At 37.8% G+C, this 27,266-nt stretch overlaps 1 protein-coding gene across 6 annotated transcripts in view; it reads left to right on the forward strand.

The window, feature by feature from the left end:
• IPCEF1 (interaction protein for cytohesin exchange factors 1) overlaps nt 1–27,266 on the forward strand; it is a 172,636-nt gene that overhangs the window by 103,026 nt on the left and 42,344 nt on the right. For all 6 annotated transcript variants that reach the window (XM_078054554.1, XM_036100227.2, XM_036100229.2 and 3 more), the window contains 4 exons: nt 18,218–18,291; nt 19,810–19,881; nt 24,980–25,038; nt 26,352–26,440. In XM_078054554.1, coding sequence (XP_077910680.1) covers nt 18,218–18,291; nt 19,810–19,881; nt 24,980–25,038; nt 26,352–26,440 — 294 coding nt within the window. The remainder of the gene's footprint in view (nt 1–18,217; nt 18,292–19,809; nt 19,882–24,979; nt 25,039–26,351; nt 26,441–27,266) is intronic.

Below are 27,266 nucleotides of genomic sequence, written 5' to 3' on the forward strand. Positions count from 1 at the left end.
TTTGCATAACTGATAATCTCTGTAGGACAGGACCACAAGTATATTAGTGCGGTGTCTGACGCTTACTAGGCACTCAATTAATATTTGTTGATTTCATATACTATATAAGGTTTAGGAGTCATCAGCATTTACATTACCCCTGGGAATTTGGAGAAATGGGATGGTTAAAGACTGCTTTTGATGGAAAGTAATTTTCCAGTGAAGAGATTTCCACTTGTATTCTTATAAATAGATACAGGAAAAGCACAATTTGAGATTTGCCAGAAGGCCTCCATGATCCTAAGCAGGTCCTGCACATTTGCTCCCATTTGGTGACATTTTAGTAGGGGCTATTTTTCTTAAAGATTATTTCTAACCATGTCTCCTGGCTGTAAACAAGGGTCTGTTGATCAAGATCACCATACTGAAGGCAGAAATGTAGAAAGGGAGGTGGCAGGTTTCCCAGGGAAATCCCCTGCGCTCCAGCACTTCACCTGGATTTCAGGCACAGCTGGAGAAGTTTGGGACCAACTTCTCTCTGGTGAAGGAGGAGCAAAGTTCTGAGTGACTGTTTTCCTTCAGGCGTGCCACTGTAAATTAGTGACAAGATAAGTCCTTAAGATGTTGTTACTTAGTTATTAAAACTATCTTACATTTTTAAGGTTTTAGATTTTCCCAGTTTTGCTATAACTTATTTTTCTTTTATAAGAATTCTTAATTAAAATCTTGCTTCATCTCCTGGGAAATATATTTTGGATTTTATTTATACCCCAGATTATAAAGTAAATGTATATTATGTAACTCATTTAAAATTAGTGAAGTTCTGAAATGTTTCTATTCAGAGAACATTTACTCATCTCAGCGGTGTATTTTCTTACGTTATCCAGTAGCGTGTGTGGACTATTAAAATACATCAAGGGGATGTATACATTATGCTGGTATACAACTTGGAGGCATTGCCTAAACAATTTAGGCTTTAATTAACAAAGCACAGTTTAATATTAGTTACAGAGAATTGATTTAAAATTTTTTCTTTTTTTTGAAGATTTTATTTATTTATTTGACAGAGAGAGACACAGCAAGAGAGGGAACACAGCAGGGGGAGTGGGAGAGGGAGAAGCAGGCTTCCCACCGAGCAGGGAGCCCAGTGTGACACGGGGCTTGATCCCAGGACCCTGGGATCATGACCTGAGCCGAAGGCAGGTGCTTAATGACTGAGCCACCCAGGCTCCCTAAAAAATTTTCTTTTTAAGTGAACCCAACATGAAAAGTTTATCATCCATCCACCTACTCATCCACCTATCCACCCACTTACTTATCCTTCTACCAGTATTATTGAGATCTTAAAAATAATTTGGACTAACAGTTGTAGATGCTATTATAGGAATAAAAAATAAGAGACTACATTTCTTCTCTCTGTTAAGAGCTTCTAGACTGGTAGAGGAGAAAGAGCTGTGTAAATGACATAATCAAAGAAAGATTGATGAAAAAAATGGCTCTGAGATTGAGCAGTACAGATGAATTCTGTAAATTCTAGGGTAAGGGGAAATAGTTTGGGCCAAATGTGAGGGAGTTCTGCCACAGTGATTTTTTTTTTTTTTTTAATCTCTGGAAGTTTTTCACTCTCTCTCTTTTTTCCTATCTAGAAGGTATATTTTTCCTTTTTTTTTTTTAAAGAAAAAAAATCATTTTCCAAAGCTGTATGATTTCCTTGGTCAAAGATTTCCTTTCTGAGGTAAACACAGTTTTCACCAATCAGAAAACATTATTTCTATGCATTGCAGTGAATATAGAAAATTTTCAGGGAGAAGGTTCTCTTAAGACCTGCCTTGGAAGACAGATTTTTTTTTTTTTCCCCAGGGAAGTAGGGTGGGGGGTTGGGCATTCCAATTAGGGGACTATGTGAACAAAGGAATGAAAATATAAATGAGCTGTGCCAACCCACTGTGTTGGGCATTATATTGAATTCCCATAACCTAGCAAGAGAGATATTATTATTCCCATTTTTCAAGGGAGTTTACTGAAGCTTAGGGAATTGAAGTAACTTGCTCGAAGTCGAGTAAAGAGTAAATGGCAGAGCTGGGATTAAAAAACAAGATCTGCCAATACCAAGGCCAGGCTCTTTTCCCTGGGCTGCTTGGTGTCCCCACTGAGAGGTGAGCCAGGGCCGGTACATGGGGGCATCAAAGGCACTGTTCAGGAATGCGGATTTGGTCCAGTGGGTAGTGGGGAGCCACTGTCGGTTCTTGAGTCTGAAAATGATCTAATGAAATTAGCAAGTGAAAATATTAACCTAGCAGTGATAAGTGGGATGTATGGAGAATAAAGGAGCTTCCAGAAGGTCAGTTAGTAGATATGACAAAATGCAGACACTGAGACAGGAACTCCTGGCCTGTAGTAGACACAGTGAGAATGTGGGACATGTTTAACAGTAAGAAATGGCAAAGTCTATCGAGTGCTTGGGTATAAGACACAAAACATTTGAGGCTAAAATAAGAATGATTCCAAGTTTTGGAGCCTGGGAGATTGAGAAAATAATATGAAAACTGAGGGAGGAAGAATATGGTTAAAAATGTGAATTTCCTTTAGACTCATTGTCTTTTACTGTTTTGGTCTTTTACTGTTTCTTTTAGTTTTGTACATTCTATCTTTGTATAAAATTACTAGAAACCTGCATCGTTGCCTAGTTAAGTAACTGTTCATTGATTTCATTTGTTCTATTGCATCAACAATTCAAGGGAGGCTCGGGGCCCCTGGGCCTCACATAAAAAAGGTGAATCGACCAACTCTTTATTTCATTTGAACTGATGAGGTTTGAGGTTAATATCTGGTTTAATGCATATTATGCAGACTTTTCCGTTTTTGAGAATCCTGTCTGCGTGCCCAGCTGTGACCTGTTTCCTCCCTCACTGTCTGAGTTCAAGCAATTGGGTCTGTATCATGTTTTGGTCTTTAGCTGCATTTGTGTTTCATGTGAATTTCAGAGGAAGGGATTTTTTTCTTGGAATCAGTTTTATGAGAATCTCTACAGCAACGATCTAATTGGTTTTTAGATTAGGCAGAATTTACTTTTGCAGAAAATGATACTTGAAAGCCAGAATTTCTCTTTTTGTGAGGCAACTCCTCTGAAAGTTTCAGTGAATATAAAGTGTCTTTCTTTCAGATAAGAAAAATAAAGAATGAATTCATTTTTCCTTGGAAAAAGACACTTAAGTCTTCTGCACCTTTCATTAGCGTCACCTATTAGCATAGATTTTGGAAAAATGTCTGCATGGGTTTACCGTAGATTGGAAAAAATTTCTGAGGAATTTATGAATACTTCAATCAGAGCTGCTTATATTCTTTTTTTCATCTTTTATCCACTACAGTGTAAACACCTGAGGGTATATTCTTTACATGTCTGGTTTAAACTGTGTCACTAGAGCTTAGAGCTAGTAGGTACAGAGTGGGCACCAATATTGTTTGAATGAATTACTTATTATATTGCTTAATCATCAATTAGTTATATAAATCAATTAATCAAAGCATTATTGAACACCTTATGTGTTCCCCCAATTATACCCAAATGAGATGCTTTATTAATAATGGGCGTCTAATTTATTTGAACTTCATTTATTGTGTTAATCAACAACCAACTTCTGAGTGTATCCTGAACAAAATTCCAATATTTAAAAATGTTTCTTCAGAGAAGGCAATTCAGTCTAATTGTGTAAAATTGATAAACTCTCTGCCAACCTATGTTCCTAGAGTTTGTACTGGAAAGGGGAAATTGGAAGGTGTAATACTGACAGTCTACACAGGGCAAAATAGGATGTTTTAGCAGCTGTAAGTGAGCAGTTTACCCCAAGGTGACGACTCATGGCTGAAAAGGATTGTCTAGCGTACGACTCGAAAATCTGAATGTAAGAATAATTGAGGACTTTTTGAATTCTGTTACTTCCCTTGTTAAAATTTCAGGTATGTGGGAAAGATCTTTAAAGGGGACTTTGGTTTAATTTATTTATTGTCTCTGATGCTATCTGTCGCTGTGTCCTAACATTTATTTTCCTTGGTAGGTCCCAGAATGGATTTCTAGAATAATGGTCTCCCACTAAAGCTTTATGATCAGCTCAGTCTCTACTTGGGGCAGGCTGTTTTTAATAACTTATTGTTGCTCAACTCATATGATGTGGGAACAATGGCTTGTGTTGCCAGTATGATTCTCCTTTAAAATCTTTCCAAACTTTACCTAATCAATTGTGAAACACCAAGACTATGAAATCCTTTGTTTCTTTTGTCTTGTTCTCAGGAGGCAGTGATATGCTTGGGCACTGCCGATTTGGAAGAGGATACCAGAGTTAATGATGTAGGTTGGGTAGTAAGAGAGGACCATCCTTTAAGCTCACAGCACTGACTGATGTGCTCATGCAGGGGATGCGGCACTGTCCTTCCTCACATGCTTTTGCGGGTGTCTCCACGACTTCTCTCTGTTTTACTTTATCTGTTTTTGGTACAATCCATCTTCTTGCTTGTTGGAAATTTAAGTTAATTTTGAAAATGCTTAAAAATTTTATAAAATAATATGTGTTCATTTAGAAAAATTAGAAAATAAAATTAAGCAAAATAAAAAAAAGAAGACAGCTAAGGAGGCAAACAGAAAGAAATGAATGAAGACCATTTACTTATTTATTTATTTATTTATTTTAATTTATTCTTTTTTTTTTTAAAGATTTTATTTATTTATTTGACAGAGAGATAGCGAGAGCAGGAACACAAGCAGGGGGAGTGGGAGAGGGAGAAGCAGGCTTCCCGCTGAGCAGGGAGCCCTACGCAGGGCTCAATCCCAGGACCCTGGGATCATGACTTGAGCCGAAGGCAGACACTTAACGACTGAGCCACCCAGGAGCCCAGATCATTTATTTATTTAAATGAATCACAATCTTACCACCTTGAGGTGTTCACTGTAAGCATTTTGGTGTATATGTTTCCAATTTTTTTCTATGTTTTCCAAAAATAAAATGATATTATGTGTAATATTGTAACTTGATTTTCTCCCTAAGCAATATATTATCAGTATATTTTCATGTCAACACATATACATCTACATCATTTCTAGTAGCTGTAATACATATAGTTATAACATAGTTTATCAATCCATAGAATTTAAAATCAGAAATGCCTTTTATTCTAAAACTTCTTAAAATAACCAACAAGTGATAGAATACATAAGCACACATATACTAACTTAAAAATAAAGTGATACATATTTTTAACTTATATGTATAAATATATGTATGTTTATATAGCCATTAGTATGTGTATAAATATTAATATCTGTATAAATATATTGATATGTGTGTATACATACATGTATGTATGTGTCTGTGTATATAACTTATAAATTCTTTTAAGCAAGCAGCAGGAAGTTGGATTTCACCAGCATGGTATAAGGGAGAAACATCACCTGGATTTTAGTCTTGCAGTTTCTTACAAAGTGGGGTACCCCGAGGTCAGTGATGTAACTCTCTATGGATCCATTTTCTTACAAGTACACTTAGAACAAGAACGATCTTTACGTAATTCAGAGCAACTTTGAGAAGATCAAATGCACCTGAAAACAACAACAACAAAAAAATCAAAGGAATACACAAAGAAAGACAATTTTATATATGCTTAGGTGAAATGTGCTTGCATAATACCGTGATTTGGGGTTGTAAAAGAATTGGACTAAAGGTTTTTAGACACCGGAAATGGTTTCTTTTGGCAAGAATGGCCTATCCTGTGCTGGAGATTCTAAAAAATGCCCCTACTAACCCTGTGCAAAAGTTGATTTAAGCTATAAAACAGAGGAGTGAACTAGAAGGCCCTGGAGGATTCTTCAGCTCGGTAGCTCCTAACCTGGAGGAAGAATTCAGGTAATACATGATTGTGTGGTGAGGCTTGTGTGCACATTTCCCAAGCAATAGAATGACACGAGGCCCATGGGATGAGCTGAACTTTTGGTTACAGCTGAGGATTTTCCTGAGAAGTCATTATTTGCAGATTGATCATCCCTCTGGAGCAAGCTCTTTGAAGGGCCAAGAACCCAGCTGCTTCTACAGAAAAGCTCACTGATGAACTCATCAGTCATTGTGCTGCTGTGTTTGGCCCCCCTTAGAGCGCGTTTCAGGAACATTTCAAAAGGAAACTATGCAGTGGAAATTAAAACAAAAAATGAATATATTTTTTAAAGATTTTATTTATTTATTTGAGAGAGAGAGCGCACACCCAAGGGAGAGAGAGAGAGAGAGAGAGCGCGTGCATGCAGGAGTAGGGGGGAGGGGCAGAGGGAGAGGGAGAAGCAGACCCCCGCTGAGCGGGGAGCCCGATGCGGGGCTCGATCCCAGGACCCTGGGCTCATGACCTGAGCCGAAGGCAGACACTTAACCGACTGAGCCACCCAGGCGCCCCTAAAACATTGAATATTTTTTAAAGGAGTCAGAATTTAGGAGAACATGTTTGAAACAATGTCTTCAAAAAAGACACACGGAAATAACATGCTATTGTCGAAGATGTCCCTGGACGTGGAATCAGGAAGACAGGTTCTACCCTGATGCTGCAGCTAGTTAACACTTGAAGCAAACCACCTGCTCTCTCTGCGCCTTCTTCCTTTTTTGTTTCACACATATGTGAATAGATGGCTCTCACTTGTGAAAGAGATGGTGCTCATTAACAACACATTAACCAGGATTTTCATACTTTGTCTTTTGAAAATTATTGTGGTAAATTCATTTTCGTTTACTGACAAATAATGAGTTTTGCAGTAGTATCTTTAAAAAATGTTTTAAATTTATTTTTTTTGTTTTTGAAGACTTGTAGTGAAATACACATAACAGGAAATTTCCCATTAATCGTTTTTGAGGATATAATTCAGTGGCAAGAAGTATATTCACATTATTATATGACTGTCTCCAGAACTCTCTTCATTTTACAAAACTAAAACTCTGTACTCAGTAAAGAGTAACTCCTCTTCTCTCCTTTCCTCCATTTCTGACAACCACCATTCTACCTGCTCCGTGAATTTGACTACTCCAGTAGCTTCTATGAGTGGAGTCACACAGGGTTTGCTCTCCTGTGACTGGTTTGTTTCACTCAGCGTAATGTCTGCAAGGTTCATGCATTTGTGGCATGGCTCAGATTTTCCTTTCTTTTTAAGGCTGGAATTCCATTGTATGTGCATACCACGTTTTGTTTATCCATTCATGTCTGTTGATAGACACTTTGGGTTGTGTCCACCTTTCGGCTGTCATGGACATTAGTGTACAAATATCTCTTTGAAATCTTGCTTTCAATTTTTTTTGTTATGTTCCCAGGAGTGGGATTGCTGGGTCATATGATAGTTCTATTTTTAATTTTTTGAGGAACTGACGTACTGTTTGACATAGAGGCTGCACTGTTTTTACATACCCCTCCAATAGTGTACAAGGGTTCCAATTTCTCCACATCCTCAACAACAATTGTTATTTTCTGTTATTTAAATTTTAAAAAATTTTAATTTTATTTATTTTTTAAAGATTTATTTATTTATTTGAGAGAGAGCATGTGAGGGGGAAGGGCAAAGGGAGAGGGAGAGAATCTCAAGCAGACTCTGCACTGAGCGCGGAGTCTGATCTCACAATCCTGAGATTATGACCTGAACCGAAATCAAGAGTTGGATGCTTAACTGACTGAGTCACTCAGGTGCCCTCTGTTTTTTAAAAAATTTTTTTGATAGTAGCCATTCTAATGATGTTAAGTATTATCTCACTGTAGTTTTGATTTGCATTTCCCTAATGATTGTTAACCTTGACCATGTTTTCATGTGCTTTTTGGCCATTTGTACTTCCTCTTTGGAGAAATGTCTTTTCCCATTTTTGTTGGGGTTGAGTCATAGCTTAATGGCCCTTATGAAACTCATGAAAACAGTTTGAAGATATTTGAAAGTTCGTGAAGTATTGGAAGATTTAATATACATTGTATGAAGACAAGATTATGTATTATACTGACTGTGATTTTAAAAGAACCAACCTTATTTTTTTATTTCTCCTAAATTTCTAATTTTGAAAGAGAATGCACCAGATTTTTAATTTTCCTGAATGGTATTCCTTTATTTACTCTTCCCTCACTCTTGCTCTAACCATGGATGGTAGATAACGTTTATTAGATAGCAGGATATGCAATTATTCTGTAATAGTGAGATTTCATCAAATTTTTTCATATTCATTTAAAAACTTTTCTTCCTATGTGGTGCTTTCTCTTCTTTCCTTCCTTCCTTCCTTCCTTCCTTCCTTCCTTCCTTCCTTCCTTCCTCTTTCTTTCTTCTTTCCTTCCTCCCTTCCTCTCTCTCTCTTTCTTTCCTGCTGAAGACACCAATCCTATGTAGGTGAAAGTTATTTCTAGGGTTTTAAAGCTTCTGAAAGGTGAGAGAGGATGTGGACAGAGCCAGATCATGAAGGGCCTTGTGTGCTCAGGATTTTATATTACAGAGAACAGTAACACAAGACTCTTTTATATGGTGAGGTTTCCGTCTTAATTGTTTTTAAAATGATATTTCAGAAGGCAATAACTATTTTCATATGTCAGACTACCAGAAAGTTCACTAGTAACTTAATTTCATTTAAAATGTCATTCCGTAAAAAGAGAATGGAAGAATATAGTAAGAATGCTAACTAGGCGACCTGATTTACAAATCATAGAATAGGATGCCAGTCAATTCTTGTTCACCACTGAAATGTGACCTAATATGATAGTGAGGTAGTCATAGCCTTGGGTGGTACTTAGGAGGAAATAATGAAGAGGGATTATGATGCCAAGCAGATGGAACCATGAGTAGAAACATTTCTGCGAGAGAAATGGCATCCTGTTATAGATTTCCCAGAAGCAGACCCTGGGATGAGGATTTGGGTACAAGCAGTGTATTTGGGAAGTGATACCAGAAATACTTGGAAAGGGAATAGGGAAGTGGGACAGGGTGGAAAGTTAGCTGGTAAAACTCTCCTTTGGGGGCAAATTAGGACTGGGGAACGGAAGCCCAGTTCTGCTGGGGAACTCTGAAAGCCTTTAGAAAACACGCACCTCCGAGTTTTCTCCCCAAGGGGCCAGGAGATGGGGCTATTTAAACACCGAGTCCCATCAGTCATGGCTGGAGGGCTCATCCTGAGAGGTGGAATCTGGCAGCCGGAGAAGCCCTCCCACAGAGAGGTGCAGGTGCTGTTGGTGGGGAGTCTGGCCAGCCTGGCCTGGCGGTGAGGAGGGGGGCACGTGGCTGGCTCACCCGCAGCATCTGCTACAAGTGCTCTGTGGTTTGCTTCCTTCAGATGGTTTTCTCTCCTCCTTAGAGCATCCTCCGAACCATCACGATGATCACCTGCAAAGTTACAGTCCATTTTTTATAATTCAGCCTGGGAATGTGTAGGTTTTGTAGGAAATTGAGTCTCAGTGTTTCTTAAACACATCTACCTAATATTTTCTATGTGGAATATCTATTTCTAGGCATTTATAAGAAGAGTCTCTTTGCATTAAAATCTCATTGTATTCATAAGGTAATGTTACATAAACTCAAATGCAATGAGATTTTAACAAAAACATAACCTAGGTAATATATGAACGATATAGGGAGCTTGCTAGCATTATGGTTATCCAAAGAATTTAAAATATTTTTTAAAAGATTTTATTTATTTATTTATTTATTTATTTATTTATTTATTTATTTATAGCATGAGTGGGGCCAGGAGCAGAGGGAGAGAGAGAATCCCAAGCAGATCTGTGCTATGGAGTCTGTAGCAGGCCTCAATCCCAGGACCCTGAGATCATGACCTGAGCTGAAATCAAGAGTCGGGTGCTTAACTGACTGAGCCACCCAGATGCCCCTAAAATATTTTTTACAACGATTAATCTGATGCAAAGAAGACAAGGGAGAACTAAGATATAGAGACAGTTACTCAGAGGGCTCAGCTGACAATGGACAGAATAAAAACTTATTTTACTTCATCTTTCTCTTTCCGGATCATTCTTTGTCTTTTCTATTCCTTTTCCCCATTCTTATCATTGATGCCTGGGAATTAATGTCAATAAAATCTTAATTTTTAAAATAACTTGAACAGTTTTACAGCATGACCTGCCTCCGTGTTAACTCTAGTTAGCCTCGATCTGGTTTTATCTGCCTTTTCATTGTGTGGACCCTGACCCGAGAGGTTACATGCTCTGCTTGAGATCACACAGTCAGGGGCTTGCATTGAAATATTCCGATTCCAAATCTGGGATTCTTCTTCTGTGCATCCATCGAGTGTAGATTCTCTTCTATTTTAGCTCCTGGTTGAGACCGTTCCATCTCATATTTAGAATTAGTTAACCGGTTCCGGATTAGTTAACCGGTTCTGGTCTGAGTTCTGTTTCTTTAACAGTAACCCCATAACATTCCCATTTTATGTTGCCTACCTAGTTTGGTGACGAGATTAAAAACCGATCAGTTTCATGAATTCTGACACTCAGATGTGATTAATTTCCCTCCACTGGCTAAGAAGGTAGTACCTCGATGGCCTATGGTTAGCACTCAGTAAGTGTTAGCTATTATTAGATGTTTCTCAAGTTTGTCATGTTCCTTAACAGGATTTCAGGCTTCATCACTGCCAGCCCTACTTGCCATATCTAGAAGAGAGGAAGACAATACAAAGGCAAACATCATTTTTTCTTGCTTCCCTTGCAGTGCTTGTCACAGCCCAGTGCTGATAAGCTCAGCTCTCTGCCTGCAGGTCCAGGTAATACTTGCAGAATGTGCATGCGTTTCCTTTTCTGAAAGGAAGAGGAAGATGAGCTGCTTATCGGAACAGAGCAGCGTGGTGGCCTCTAGCGCAAGCAGAGAATGAGGGAGCTTTGGGGTTCCATGCAATTCTTTTATGTGTGTGGGGGGAATGTCAGAAGAAACTACTTAAAACTATCTTAAAAAATACCAATGTTGCTACTAAAAGTCCCTAGCCTATGTTCCAACCACTATGTATAGTCAAAATTCTGGGCTCTAAGGTCTCTTGGAGTAGTCGTTATAATTTGTGTGGGGTGACATCACCATGTTTAGATTCAGTTAGGTTCATTTGTTTCTGTTTGTTTTTAATTTTGGGAATTCCTTCATTTTTTTAGTTTTTTTTTAAAATAAAAATCATCTACCTAATTCCAAAGTCAAAACTGTAACAAATGACGACCAGATAAGTCTTGCTCTCATTTCTATTTCTCTACCCTCTCTTTTCCCTCCTTTTATGTTTGCATTTCCTGCATGGTTTCCTTCTACAGATATAGGCAAGTATGTTTGCGGAGGCATATACTATCTCTTTTTGTACATAAAATTTGCATACTATATCTACCATCCTGTATCTTACTTTTTCTCTTACTCTGTCTGGGAGGTTACTCTATATGTATATTATGTTATTCATTGCATGTGGATGCTGCAGTGTAATCAACAGTCTCCTGATGATACACATTTGATTCTTTTGTTCTTGCAAATAATGTTGCCATGCACATGTTACTACACATATTTATATTTAGGACAGATCCTAGAAGTTGAATTTCTGGGTCAGAGGGTAAATGCAGTTTTGCCAGTTACTGCCCAGTTTTCTTCCATTGGGTTCCATTCTGCACCACCACCAGCCATGTATGAAAATGTCTGTTTCTCTTTAGAACTGGAGCTTTCACGATTGTAGGTTCTCTTTTCTTTTCTTCCATATTGGTTTGTATTTTAGAGACTGTAATTCAGATTTTATTAGTGGTCACAAGTCTGTGTGTACTGTGAGGACTTAGTAACAACTGTTCAAGATGACATGAGAAAGGATGGCTCTGCTTAGAGCTTAGATTTTGCCTGTTTCCAGCATGCTGGGGGTTTGAGGGCAGAACTGAGCAACCCATGGGTTTATTTGGAGAAAATGGAGTTTTGCAGCTTCTCCTGATTCTGATATTCACTGGATAACCTCACTTACGTTTATTTCAAGTCATTGCAAGAATGTTAAATCCATATTCACATGTAAACACAAAAACATCTTACAAAGAAACATACATTTTGTTTTCTAAACTATTTTTTTTCCTCCAATTTAAGATTCTATTCATTTAAAGACCTACAGTTTATTTAATATCAGGTTTTGGGGGGAAGTGAAGCACTAAAAATACTTATAGATTCTAAGGTGCCTCCTGATTTCAGAATTATTGAAGTGTAAAAAAATCAGGTTTCTTAGAATCAGAGAAGTATGATTCTATTGAGAATAGAGAGATAATTATACTTTTTATTTTTAGCCATGAAATGTATAACAGTTTCCTATATCACACTTCCTTTGTTTCTGGTTTGGTCTTCTTTAACCTACTTACTCTGGAATATATATATCACTCTTATTTTTCTAGGTCTGTCCTTCTACCTTTCTGATATATGTAGATATGAAGTAATTTTGTCTATTTTGAAAGGTATTTGTAGTATGAAAGAGCCAAACATTATCGATGGCAATGGATACTGATGTTTGCATTTAAATATTAAAATTTGGTGTCCCATTTTAATTAATTTTCAAAAATATGCCCGAAGTGTGGCAAATTCTATATAAAATATCTTTGTCTCTAAAATTCCTATAGTCCAAAACTGAAGCCATAATTTAGCTTAAGCCATAGAATATGGGAAATATTAAAACAATTTTGTCTAAAGTTTGAACAAATCACATTGAGTCACCAATAGGAGCATCTGAGTCCTCATATTTTACCTTCTTTCAAGTCTTACTGATAGCCAAAGAGGAGGGAGTTCATTATGGATTTCTAGTCCCCAAACTTTCCTTGCATCTTATATTTTTATTTATTTATTTATTTTTTAAAAAGATTTTATTTATTTGACAGAGAGAGAGACAGTGAGAGAGGGAACACAAGCAGGGGGAGTGGGAGAGGGAGAAGCAGGCTTCCCGCGGAGCAGGGAGCCCTATGCAGGGCTTGATCCCAGGACCCTGGGTTCATGACCTGAGCCAAAGGCAGACGCTTAATGACTGAGCCACCCAGGCACTCCTGCATCTTATATTTTTAAAAACAATTTTATTGAAATATATTTGACGTATGGTAAGATTCACCCTATTAAAATTTACAGTTCAATAGTTTTGGGTAAATTTACTGAGTGATGAAGCCATTATAATGAATCAGGTTTAAATAATTTTCATGACATCAATAAAATCCTTCATGCTTATTTACAGTTAATCTTCGTTTCCAAACCTGACTCTAGTCAACCCCACTATTTTACTTTCTGTCTTTAGAGACTTGCCTTTTCTTTACATTTCACATAAAGGAATCGTACAGTAATATGTGGTTTCTTATTTCTGGCTTTCACTCAGCATCATGTTTTCAAGGTTCATCCATCTTTTAGCATGTGTCGATAGTTCACTAGACAATATTCCATTGTATGAGTAGACCACACTATTTATTTACCCATTGATGGATATTTAAATTGTTTCCAGTTTTGGGTTATTATGAATAATGCTGCTGCAAATATTTGCATGCACATCTTTGCATGGGCATAAGCTTTCATTTTTCTCGTGTAGATACCTGGGAGTGGAATTGCAGGGTTGTATGGTAATAATATGTTAATGTGTTTTAAAAATTGCCAAACAGTTTTCCAAAGTGGCTTCTGCATCTCATTTTAGCACCTTCTTTATTGTCAGAGGAAAAGGACAATGTTCCTGTCATTCATTCATTCATTCATAAAACTCCTTTCTTTATTTCACATGTATTGACTGCCTACATTGTCCCAAGTATTAATGATATAACAATAAATGACAAAATCATTTCCTTCAAAGTGCTCAGAGGCTTTTGGAGAAACAGAGAAATAGTCAGATAACTAAATACGGAAGAGAAGTATAGAAGGAAAGCCTGCCTCTGGGCACAAAGAGGAGGAGACTTATTCTAGGCTTAGAGGAGCAGGGGAAAAGTTTTGGAGGTCACACCTAAGTTGATTTGTGGAGCTACATCTAGGGGAGTGAAGTTGGAAGGGCATTATAAATCTCAGAGCAGAAGGGCAACCTGCCCTGTTTATAGTCAGAACCCCTTTACTCTGATCAACTTTATTTTTTTCCATAGCAATTATTGCCTGCAATGGGCTATGTAATTTATGTTGATAAATGTGTTTATATGTTGAGCTATTGTCTGTTTTCCCTCAAGGGTAGAGATCTCTGTCTGTTTGTCCACTAATACACCCCAGATGTCTGACACAGTGCATGACACAAAGAAGGTACATATTAAATATTTGTTGAATAAATGAATGGGTAACACTAAGAGTTTTGATAAAAGTGTGTATTTAATGCTGTTTAATACAGCAACTGAAGATTAGATCCCACTGAGATGAACAAAATCAAAGTTGCTGGGGAAAGTGGATGGATTCATATGTGAGGAAGGAACTTTAAGATTGTTGAACATCATACCAGAAATGGAATAGCATTGTCTCACTTCGGAATTTAAGATAGACTTGGTAAGGCAAGACTTGGTAAGACAAACCAAAGGATGGTTTGATACCTCTGGCAAGAGAACAAGATTTTTTTTTTTAAGATTTATTTATTTGAGAGAGAGAGGAGAGAGAGAGAAGCACAAGAGTGAGGGGGGGAGGGACAGAGGGAGAGGGAGAGAGAGAATCCCAAGCAGACTCCCAGCTGAGTGTGGAGCCCAATGTGATAACCCTTAGATCATGACCTGAGCTGAAATCAAGAGTTGGACACTTAACTGATTGAGTCACCCAGGCGCCCCAAGAGAACAAGATTTTTTTACATTAGGATGCAGAGGAAAAATTGCAGGTACTGATGCAGAACTTTCAAGTAACTTTTCAGAAAGTTAGGAACTATTGAGGAGGAAGGATACATTTGAGAAAAGTTATTTTGGTTAATATAACAAGGAACAAGGGATGTGAGGGGGTAGGAGGAGAAGAAGGAGGAGGAAGAGGAGAAAACTGTCATTCCTTTAGGATTTTCCCAATGTGATTGTCATTTTTAAGGCATTTTTGCAAGTCAAATAGGCAAAGGCAATTTTTGACACAGTGATCTGTGAATTTGAATGCAGCTTCAATGTCTTCAGTACAGTAAAAAAATGCCTTTGCTAACGAAGGAAGGATTTACTGAGGAAAAACTAAGGTATCTTTTACTCAAATTCATTTTGGTTCTTAGTTGAAGGACTCTCAGCCGTTTCAGTCGTGCAGAAAAAAATTCCACCGAATGAAGATTTATAATTGATTTATATTTCAGTTTTTGTTGATTGACTTTATATTGTTATCATCTAAGATGGGCTTTTTGTTCTGAAAATAAATTGTCTGCAGAATAATAATGCCATAAATTTGGTGTCAATTCTAATTCAGCTCAAATGGAAGCATAGTTTTTTCTTTGTTTGAATTTTTTGTTTATTTTTGGTTGAGTGAGGGGCCAGGGGGATTGGAGGAAATGAAATTGTGTAATGAAGCAGGCCTTGATCATGAAGGGCCTTACTGCTCTGCTGAGGCACTCAGACTTGGCCCAAGGGCCATTGGGAACTGTGCAGGATTTTAATGAGAGAAATGACATGAAGTGTGTTCAAGGAGTCACGATTTGCTGTGACTGTGATTTGGACACCAAATTGGAAGAAAGGACAAAATTAGAGGAAGATTGAGAGCAGTTTGCCAGACTTCACAGTAAGTGAGGTGAGAATCAGTGGTGAGCTGAAGGAGGTGCGAGGTGGTGCACGGAAGGAATCCCGGGACAGAGGCAATGCCAATACATCTCCGTGATGACTTACATGCATGCTGAGAAGGGGATGGAAGAATCAAAGATGTCTGCCACATTTCCTTTCTTGACAACAGGATTGAAAGTGGTATCATTCAATGAAGTAGAGAACACAGGAGAAAGAGGAGCAGGCATTTTGTTGAATAAGATAATAAGTTTGGTGTTGATTTGTCACTCTTTGGGAGTGTCTAGTTTGTACAGCTATGACAAAATATCTCCAACTGGTAGCTTAAACAACAGTCATTGATTCCTCATGGTTCTGGAGACTGGGAAGTCTAAGATCAAGGTGCTGACAAACTCTGTCTGGTGAGGGCTTTCTTTCTGGAATGCAGATGGCTGCTTTTTTGCCATAACCTTACTTAGAGGAGAGAGAGAGTTGGGGGGCTCTGGTCTTTTCCTCTTTTTATAAGGGCACTGATCTGATCATGGGGGATTCATCCTCATGACTTCATTTAAAACTAATTACTTCCCAAAGGTTCCCACCTCCAAATACCATTACATTGGGGCTTAGGGCTTCAGAATAGGAATTTGGGGTTCACGGAAACAAATATCAATCTGTAACAGGGAACCTATGGAATACTCATATGAACAGATATGCTAGGCAGCTGGATCTCTGGGACAGGCGCTCAGGATTAAATCCCAGTTTGAGGTATAGATTTTGAATATGTGTGTACGTGGTGATACATGCAGCCATGGTAGTGCATATGGTCCCCTACAGAGAGTATTGGAATGAGAAGAGATTAGGTTTGTGTTTGGAAGTCCGGGGAACACTGACATTTAAGAAACAGGCAAGAGAAGAGGACCTCATGAAAGCAAACAAGGAATAGTTGGAGGAGAAAGGGAGCAGTGGGAATATGTCAAAAAAGCAAGAAATGAGGTATTTCTAGAGGGAGGCCTTGAGCTTTAGTATCAGTAACTAGAGTTCAGTCGAGTGAGGACCAAAAAAGGTAGATGGGACTTAGCAACATGAAACTCATTGGGGTTCATGTAACTACAGCTTCTGTGGAACAGTGGGCATAGAAATGAATGAGGGGAGGAAATAGAAGCAAATGGTGAATATAAGTTGTTTTCTTTCTAACACGATTATGGAAATTTATACCAAAAATATTTTAGCCTGACATAGGTTATGTTTTTTAATTGAGGTGAAATTCACATAAGATTATCCACTTTTTTTTTTTTTTTTTTTTTAAAGAGGGAGTGGAAGGAGGGGCAGAGGGAGAGGGAGAGAGGTAATCTTAAGCAGGGGCATGCTGGGCATGGAGCCTGACACAGGGCTTGATCTCACAACCCTGAGATCATGACCTGAGCCGAAATCAAGAGTTGGATGCTCAACTGACTGAGCCACCCGGGCACCCCAAGATTATTCATTTTAAAGTGAGCAATCTTGTGGCATTTGGTACACTCACAATGTTGTGCAAGCACCACCTCTGTCTAGTTCCAAACATTTTCAACATACCAAAAGGAAAACCCATACCCATTAAACAGTTTCTCCCTAGTCCCCACTTTCTCCAACCCCTGGCAACTACTCATCTGTGTTTTGTCTCTGTGGATTTATCTATTCTGGGTAGTTCACATAAATGGAATCGTATAATGTGTAATGTTTTGTGTCTGGCTTCTCTCACTTTGCTTAATGCTATTGAGGTTTATCCACATTGTAGCATGTATCAGCACTTCATTTGGTTTTATGGCTGAATATTCCATTGTACGGATATGCTACAATTTGTTTATCTATTCCCCTGTTGATGGGACTGTTTCTACCTTTTGGCTATTGTGAGTAATATTTCTGTGGACATGCACAGTCATATATTTATTTGAGGACCTGCTTTTGCTTCTTCTGGGTATATATCTAGGAGTAGACTTGCCAGAGCCGAACAGTTTTTCAAAACTATACTTTTATAAATGCTGATAAGAATCCACGGGAAGCATTGTGCATTATAGAAAAAGTTGATTTACACCGTCTATGTTCTTTAAGTACTTTACGTTCTTTTTGAGATAGATTGGTGAAATGATGAGTAAACAGTTCATCAAGAAATAGATGAGTTGAATGAAAAAAATATATATATACATCATTTTTAAAGAGGGAAGTTCCCTTTAGAATTGAGTTTTGAGCCTTATAAGAAAAAAGTATTTCAAATGAAGAGTGTGGATAGATTAACTCATATAGGAGAGGGAAGATGGGACAGGCATAGGTTTGAATGCTTCATTTTAATTTTTCTGAAGAAAGAGTAGGGGTTGCACTCTGGTTGGAGATAGGGAAAGAGTTGGCCGTCCCTAAGCTGTGTCATGTTACTTCTCATGGAAAGATTCTGGAGGACTTAGCAGGAGAATATTAATGTCTCTCATAAAATATGTATCTGGATAAGTCCTATGCTGATTCAGGGAGGTATCTTTTGATTCTCTTTCATTTCATTATATGATCTCTATTCAATGTATATGATCTCTATAAACTTACTGCTAGGATTGACTCATTTATTCATATCTATTGTATGTATTTTTCTCAGGCAGAGAAGGCTGATGGATTTGTCAACCTGCCCGATTTCACTGTGGAGAGAGCATCTGAATGCAAGAAAAAGCAGTAAGTTGTTTTCCACAAAACCCTGAGCCAGAATCACATCCCTTCATAATTTTAGTTTCTCGAGTGATATGGTAACTTGGAAGTTAGTGAAGGTAACACCCAAATGTCTGAGAATTTTGAACTTTATGGGTTGGCATCCTAAACAACAGCGTAAGCTTTTAACCTCTTGTTTTCTGGAATTTCATTTTGTGGAACAGATGGATTATAAAACCCCGTGGAGCCTTGGCATGGCATATTTTTGACAACCGTGTCTGAGATGGAACGAAAAACAAGCTCCCATCCACGAGTGGCTGGGAGATCAGATGTCAAGATATTTTCTTGGTGAAGAGGATGACTAGTTCAATAGGACTCCCCAGAGCTGCAGATGCGATAGCAAAACCAGTTTCTTTTTCTTAGTTTATAACATTATTATCCTTGAAATAGAATTCTCCGAGAGATGTTGGACTTTGGGATTATACCCTGACATAATTTAAATCCAAAAGATTTGAGAACAGACAGGAACCAAAAAAAGTCATCAGCGTATGGTGTCCATTTTACTGAGAAGGGAGTAGCCCAGAGAGTCTGAGCTTGCCTAGAACTCGCAGGAGAGCCTCGCTGGTCAGCCAGCCGTATTCCCATTCACCTGCTCTTGCCGTGATAGCATCCAGCCACAGTTGGAAGATGTGCCCTCTTCACCTTTTTCTTGTTGTTGTTGTTCTTCTACCTCTGACATCCTTTTCTGTTTTATCAGAAAGACATTTATTTCCCTACTGACCTATGTTACCAATAGTGGCAATTGACTAGGTTTTTCTAAGAAAATGAATAAATGGTATTAGTTTTAAGTCTCTGCCACTCTAGTGTTGCTGCATGTATCCAGTGATACATAAGCTTGTGTTGATTTTCGTGGTTTTGACCAAACTGGTTATTTACCAAAATGCTGGCCTGTGCTGCAGGACTTTTGGTCTAATGATAAAGGGGAAACATTTCAGTGTTTGCTAATTTTCAGTGTTTTCTACTTTTCTATTAAACTGAGAATAAATATATTTTTCCTCTACTCATAGGGGGAGGCTTGGATATAATTTTTGATGTGTTGTCACACTGTGGAAGTTCTATGCTTGATTATTTTCCTACACATAGCATTCTTGTATGTATTTGACTGAATTTGAATAAATATTTTGCTTTATTGATCTGAGTATTTAACGGACACCTCTAAGACCGTAAACTTTAATTTATTGTCTCTTTCTAGCAAAGCAGTGAGCAAATGAAAATACAAGAATATGCCCATATGTTTTAAATAGAAACTATCCACTAGCCAAGACTCAGTCCTTTTCTGGATGTCTCAACATGATAAATTAATTCTCTGCTCTCTACATGAAGTAGAGATTAGGCAATGGGTATTTAATGTAACTAAATTATTTTTTGTAAATTTACAAAGAAAGCAGATGAATTTACCACACATATATTTGATTTACTTTCAAACCCATTGACAACAACACTAATTTCTAATTTTTAATGTGTCTGTGTTTTTTCCCCTTCAAGTGCTTTTAAGATCAGCCATCCACAGATCAAGATCTTTTATTTTGCAGCTGAGAATGCACAGGAAATGAGTGTGTAAGTAGAGAAAATTGCTAAATCTAATCTTTTTGGGAATAGATTACTTTGGTCAGGTGTTTGAATTTTAAGCATATGTTCATATCAATTCTTGTTAAAGCATTCTTGCTTTCTTCTTCACTATTTGGAAGCATTTTGGAGAACTACATATATCAAAATGGCTATTTTAGGAAGAAGTAATAAGATTCCTCCAAGGGAACCACTAAGTTGAGAAAGGAAAGAATAGAAGTCATTATAAGAAAATGTTACAGCGAGAATCAGCATCACAGGGAGAAAGGCCTGAAAGTACTGTGACCAATCTCACAGCTTTTAGACTTCTACATGAAAAATATCTGTAGGATTTCTTATGTGCTGTGTAATTATCATGATGATCCCTGTGTTTATCATTAATCCATGTTCTATCCTGAAAATTTTGCAAAACGTCCTTGCTGAGAGTACATCTCACATAAAATTTTATATCCCTAACTCCACTTCCTGTTTTTTTTTTTTTCTGTTTAAATAAATGGAATAAATGCATAGAACACTACCTGTCCCACTCCATCGCCTGCTGGTTTAGATTATAGTGTGATCACAATGGCTCTTAATTGAATGAGGCTATATATATATATATTTCAGGCGCTTGAGACATCAGAGGACCTTCTATTTAACTTAAGCCCTATTCCCAGATTTCTCAGTGTTCCTCATTACCTTCACATAACTAATAAAAATGTGTCAGTGGAATACCTACTAGGTGCCCCACTGTGGCAGATCCTGGGCAATAGAAATAAAAGACTTTTATTTACTTAAATGAAGAGAGGAGTTGTTTCTACCCTCTTTCTGATTTTAGCTTTCTCCCCTTGGCTTTCTCAAGTGCCTGAGAAAAAGAAGAGCAGATGCCCCCAGAGAAGATAAAAGCCTTCACAAAACTCTTTTATTTCTCTTTTTATTTGTGTTGGTAACTAAATCCTATTGATTAGCAAGCCGTTGGTATGTCGGTGGTGTGTGAAAGGCTTTTTTACACACCAGTTTTACCCAGCAGTACTTGGAGCCCCGCCATAGTGAGGGTCAGGCTGGAGCTGAGCCACCGATTAATCCCTGGTGGTTCTTTCTGGCATTCTCTGGTGGTGTTAATAAACACCAAAGTGGAATTTCTTTGGGCCTCCAAGTTAACTTCTCTCTTCTCCCACAAGATGATGCAGATGACATTTAAAGATTTGTTCTGAGTGGCACCTGAAGACCTCCCTTTCTTACTGAGGTGGCCAGTTTAAGCCAGTAAATAATGTGTCTGGGTATTTCTTTATGAGATGCAGAGAATCTGGGAAGGAGGGACTGGCGTGTCGAGAGATGCGTCCTGTTTTAGAAGTTCACTTCCTTGGGAAACTGCATTTTTGGGTAGTGACATTTCTCTCAAGGATGATGAAGGGAAAGGTAATTACGTTTAATAGAAACGCTGTGTGTTCTGCAGGGACCCTCAATTTACAAGTACAGGGGTAAGTAATTAAGGGTAATGGAAGAGTTGCTGTCTAAACAAAGACTGGTTGGTAGCTGCCTTTCTCAGACCGCGTTTGTGGGAAGAACCTTCTTGTTTTGTATATCAATTTCTTAACACTTGTGCTCCTCCAACACATCGAGTTAATATACAACAAACTCCCAAGAAACATCTGTCATCTTCTTTTATGTAAATATAAGTCTTTTTGTGCATCCATCTATTTAGCCACAAATAGAAATTTTTCTACTGCCTTAATGTTTTTTAAAAAAAGTTCTTAGCAAAAGGGGTACTCTAAGCCAGTGGATTCCAGGAAGGAAATAGTCAAACAAGATTCTAAACAATCACGTTTTCCACAGCAAGTAACTAATGGTGGCAATTAAAAGGATATGAGTTTTAGGTAAGAGCTGGGAGGAATGATTTCTTTATTGTCAATACTCTTTTGTTTTGCTATATTTCTGTATTTCCGTGTTCTGGAAAGGAACTTAGAAATGCCTTTTCTTGTTTCAAGCATTCTCAGTTCAAAAATATTTTTTGTCTTGATATGTTAAAAAATTTGTCTATTTTACTTTTAGATTTTTTTTGGGGGGAAGGGTCAGTATACAGTTAGGAAATCAGGTATAAACTAAGAATAGCTTATTTTGGTATTTTAAAAGTGAACCGTTAAATTCACTGTGCTTTGATCAGTTTTTAAAACTGTACATTAAAATGTTTCTTTTAGTTTTTTTTTTTTTTTTAAAGATTTTATTTATTTTTTTGACAGAGAGAGACATAGCGAGAGCAGGAACACAAGCAGGGGGAGTGGGAGAGGGAGAAGCAGGCTTCCCGCAGAGCAGGGAGCCCGATGTGGGACTCGATCCCAGGACCCTGGGATCATGACCTGAGCCGAAGGCAGACACTTAACGACTGAGCCACCCAGGCGCCCAAAATGTTTCTTTTAGTTTAATGATACACAAAACATATTCTTGTAGAAGATTCTATAATACAGAAGTAGGTAAAGTAAAAACCTTTCCATCCACCCAACTTCACCCTCCAATTCAGCTTCTCTCTTTAGGATTAACTACTTTTTTTTAAAGTTTTTATTTATTTATTTGAGAAAGAGAGAGAGAGAACACACAGGGGCAGAGGGAGGGGCAGAGGGAGAGGGAGGAGCAGACCCCCCTACTGAGCAGGGAGCCAGACATGGGGCTCGATCCCAGGACCCCGGGATCATGACCTGGGCCGAAGGCAGACATTTAACCGACTGAGCCACCCAGGCGTCCCAAGATTAACTACTTTTAACAGTATGACTGACATTCATCCTTTTTGATGGTTTTCATTGCATATTGATTCATGCACATACACAAATACATAGTTTTGAAAGTACATTGAATCAGGCCAATCATATTGTTCTGTACTTGCTTTTTTCACTTAACAGTATGTTAGGATTTTCCCAGGCCATCAGAAGGCTTCCTATCCCAGTCTTTTTATTATAAGCTTCGTAATAACATTGATTGTACTGATGAAATTAGTGGTATACTTTATCCATTTTCCTGTTAATGGATGATTATATCGTATCAGTGTTTTTATCTTTTTGCCATTGCAAATCTTATTGAATTAACATTCTTCCACATTTATTTGTGGTTTGTAGGATAGACATTTATAATTAGGGGTGGATATTTAAATTTAGACTAGTATCATCAAATTGCCTTTTTTAAAATTGGCTGTATCAATTTTGATGTTCAACTGAGCAGAGGATGAGAATGTTTCCTCCTAAATCCTAGAAATCAGTGGTATTTTAGGTTTTGCCAATCTAGTGGTGAATATTTTCCTGTGTTTGTATATGCATTTCCCAAAACACTATGGAGGCTGATAAATTTTTTCTATTTTTTTATAAGCCATTTATATATATATTTTTGTGATTTCCTGTTTTGTTTGTTTGTTTGTTTTTGGGTTGTTTATTATTCTATCGGGTCTTGATGAACGCTTTCTGGTTCCTATGGTGGGATCTGGGCCCATGTATTGGTCTGGTTTTAAGTGGCTATTAAGGAGCTCATACTTGTCATGATGCTAAAGGGGCTTCTTAAAATGCCTTTTTTAAAAAAAAGATTTTATTTATTGTTTATTATTTATTATTTATTTATGATGCAATTGTCATAATTCTATAGTTGGTCTAAACATTTCCAGAAACAGCATAAGTTTGTGGTGTTGAAACCTAAAACCACTTATTTATTTATTTAGAGAGAGTGTGCAAGTGGGGGAAGGGGCAGAGGGCCAGGGAGGGGGAGAGAGAGAGAGAGAGAGAGAGAGAGAGAGAGAGGAGCAGACTCCCTGCTGAGCATGGAGCCCCTGAGATCATGACCTGAGCTGAAATCAAGAGTTGGACGCTCAACGGACTGAGCCACACAGGCACCCCTGAGGGGATTCTTAAATGAGGCTGAAGCTCATCTTTCTTCTTATAGAGAGCCCTATTTGTTTTTAAAAATGAAATTTATATATTTCCTGTTAATAAAAAATAAATATGGCAAGACCATGGCAGGTTGAGGGTTGGGTAAGGATTCCTAATTTGTTGACAGTTGAAGACTCGGGAATACGCGATAATTATGTGGTAGGGGAGCAGTGTGCTGGATAGTTCACGAGGCAATACAGGACTAGAAGAAATGGAGAGCATAAGTGAGTTAATAAGTGCATAGCATTCTTATTTTATTGGTATTGGTTGACTTAGGCCACTATTGAATGCACTGGTTTCTCAAAAAAAAAAAAAGTGAGCATATAATATGGAATACTTTTTAAAAATATAGAAAATTGGAAAGAAGTGGGAAATAAATCAGATTATTACCACCCCAAAATAATATTTTCCCTTTAAATAAAAGGTTATATAGCTAGGAACATATGAAATAGATGCATTTTGTGTCTTTTACGAATTTGTGTGATGAAATATGTTCCTGACTAACCCCTTGAGAAGGAACTCCAATGGCCTTAGGTCATGAGCCAAGTTTGAGTTCCTTAAGGTGTGTCTAGTTCTATTTTTATCATTGATGTTTAGTTGAAAATCATTGCCAATAAGATAGTAAATTGATAAGAAGATAGGACACTGTCATTTTTTACCTAACATAAAATTCTTCAAGGAATTAAACATTTCCCCTGTCAAACTCTGAGATCTTCTATTGATTAATGTAAAAATCCTGTCTTAAAAATGGATCATGTTCTCTTCATTTTTTTTGTGAAATAAAATTACATTTTAAGAATTATAGAGATGGGATGTTAATGTTAAGTAAGATGACTAAATTCAATGATAGAGGTTTGATTGCTAAAAATTTGCTAAAAATTTGAAATGCACAACTACAAAAATATATTTGTTCATATATTTAGAATATTTAATGTAGTTGCCCACCTTAGCAAGCTGGATAATGGACCACCTTGTTTCTTGTCTTACAAAGAATATCCCAAGGAAGGAAAGTATTGTGAAACAAGTGGTTTTAGGTTTCAATACCACAAACTCACACTGTTTCTGGAAAAGTTTAGACCAACTATGGAATTATGACAATTGCATTATAAAGTCTGGCACAAGACCTTACTTCAGGGTCTAGGGGAAGTTGGATAGGAGATGACCAATCTCTTTAGCTAAGCATTTATTTTCTATTTGAATTTTAGGTGGTTAAACAAGCTTGGGATAGCTGTAATCCATCATGATTCTGCTACGAAGGATGAAGGTATGTTCTATTTTAAATTTATGAAAATTTAGCAAGAATATTAGGATGAGATAGGATGGAAATACGATGTCAAGTTCTATGCATAGTCTTGTCTAATGAAACATACTTTGGCATTTAAGATTATCTGGAAATATGTAGAAGCAGACATATTCACACAGACTCACCAACATGGAATAGAGCTTCCCATGCTGGCTAAGAATGCTTTTTACACTTCACCCACACACTAGCAGCTGTAGGCTTCACTGACATCTCAAACAACTGCCAGTGTAAATGTTTTATTGTCCCACTCACTGAATCTTACTCAGAGACATGATCTCGTCATGATCTAGACAGATAACTTTCATCCCACCGTTTCCTCTCTGATATTTTAATATCTCCACCGGGTGTATGCTGAGGCTAATTACTCTAAGTTTGTGCTCGGAAACTGAATGTCAAATTGGGACACAGGCCATATTTTTAGCTCAGTCTGTAGTTCTCTGGGTTCAAAAGCTACAGGAGTCAAAATCTTCTTAAAGATGCAATTACTCCTGAATACGGAGAAGAAGAAGGCTTTAGGTTCGGGGTCACAGAGTTGATACTATTTCTGAAGTACTCAGGCCATATAAAACTTGGGAATTGGAAGGTGGGGAGTTACATCTTTTGATAGCAAAAATTGTAAAAGCTGAAATTGAGAAATAGAAAAGTGAAATCAGTGTCCTGACCATCTCCTCGGTCCTCTTTGCCGCAACATCAATACCCATTGTATATTTGAAGTGCATTTATAGATTGTGAGGAAAAAAATCACTATACAAAAATCTTCTCCCTATCCTGGTATTTAAAGCCTTCCATGATATGGCCTTAAGCAAACTTTCAGCTTCATTTTTTTTTTAACCACATCCCTTAGGGGACTCTGTATAATTGGCTCAGCCTGCACCCTCGACTTGGTCCTCTCATTACTCTGTGCACGCTGTTGATGGTTTACTTATCCTGCCATTTCCAGCTCCTCATGGCTCCTATGATCAAAATTAATCACTACTGATTTTATGATCCCTTAGTATATGATTCACACCTCTTTTGAGGAATGATTTTATTTTCCCTGAGCTATGGTTAGTCCTCTTCCTAAGTATTAGACACTCAGGAGGGCGGAAACCCTAATATCGCTATCATTTTTTTTCTGCTCTTATGTAATGCCCTTGCACCAGGTAGCTCAGTAGATGAGTCCTTTCTGAATCGGATTGGAATTGCAATAGCCAGATGGAGCAAAACCTCTGCTCATGCATTATGGAATGAGTGATGACAGTGTTGAAACATTAAGCATTTTCATTTTTGTATAGAATGCTACAGTGAGAGTGAACAGGAGGACCCCGAAATAGCTGTGGAGACACCACCCCCTCCTTACTCTGCAGAGACTTTCTCTCCTTTGGTACGTACTGACCTCAGTAGTCTATTGGTCATGATCAAGTGCGTGGACATCGTTCCTTCCAGTGGCATAGAATCTACTTTGGCCAATAAATTTTTTAGAACGGGCTAAATTAAGGTACCTGCCAAGGAGCAAGTGCAGTTCTCAGATTTTGAGTCTTCTCCATGGCAACCCCCTGGTATGACAAACTTGGTGTATTTGTGTGTGACCCACAGATGTATCATGCTGTCAGGACTTACGGTAATGCAGAGGGCTTCTAGGTGGTAGGCCAGGGCTTGCAGAGATTTGTTTTATAATGTTTATTTATACCCTACTGGTCTTCAGAAAGAATTGAAAGTGCTTGTCCTGGGCGCAGGCATTATAATGATGCAAAATGAACATAAAGGGGCTGAAGACAATAGATGAAGAGAAAATTAGAGTCTGAAAGGTATCAGGAAGCCAGGAGTGGGGTTACAGCATTCAATCTGCACGTGGAATAATTCTTCTGTATATTCACTAGAGAGAAGTCCAAGTTTAATATCAGCTTTGGAAGCATCCAACGTAAGTTCAGGTTATCAATGGATGTTAAGACTGTGGCATGTTGCTTTGTATTTAGATGCTTGTTGGCATTATGGTGATGTCCCCTAGAAGGATTCAAGCAAGAATTTTCGGGAAAGCTTATTTATGGTTCTTCTACCTACCATGTGCCAGGACTTATGTAGGTGCTTTAAATATATAACCATTTACTGCCCCCGCCCCCAAATAACCCTGAAAACTAGTATTATTTAATCTGCATTTCACTGACTACTAATGAGCATCTCTTCGTATTTATTGGCCGTTTGGATTTTGT

This window comes from Halichoerus grypus, chromosome 9 (genome assembly GCF_964656455.1).
Source record: "Halichoerus grypus chromosome 9, mHalGry1.hap1.1, whole genome shotgun sequence".
Lineage (NCBI taxonomy): Eukaryota > Metazoa > Chordata > Mammalia > Carnivora > Phocidae > Halichoerus > Halichoerus grypus.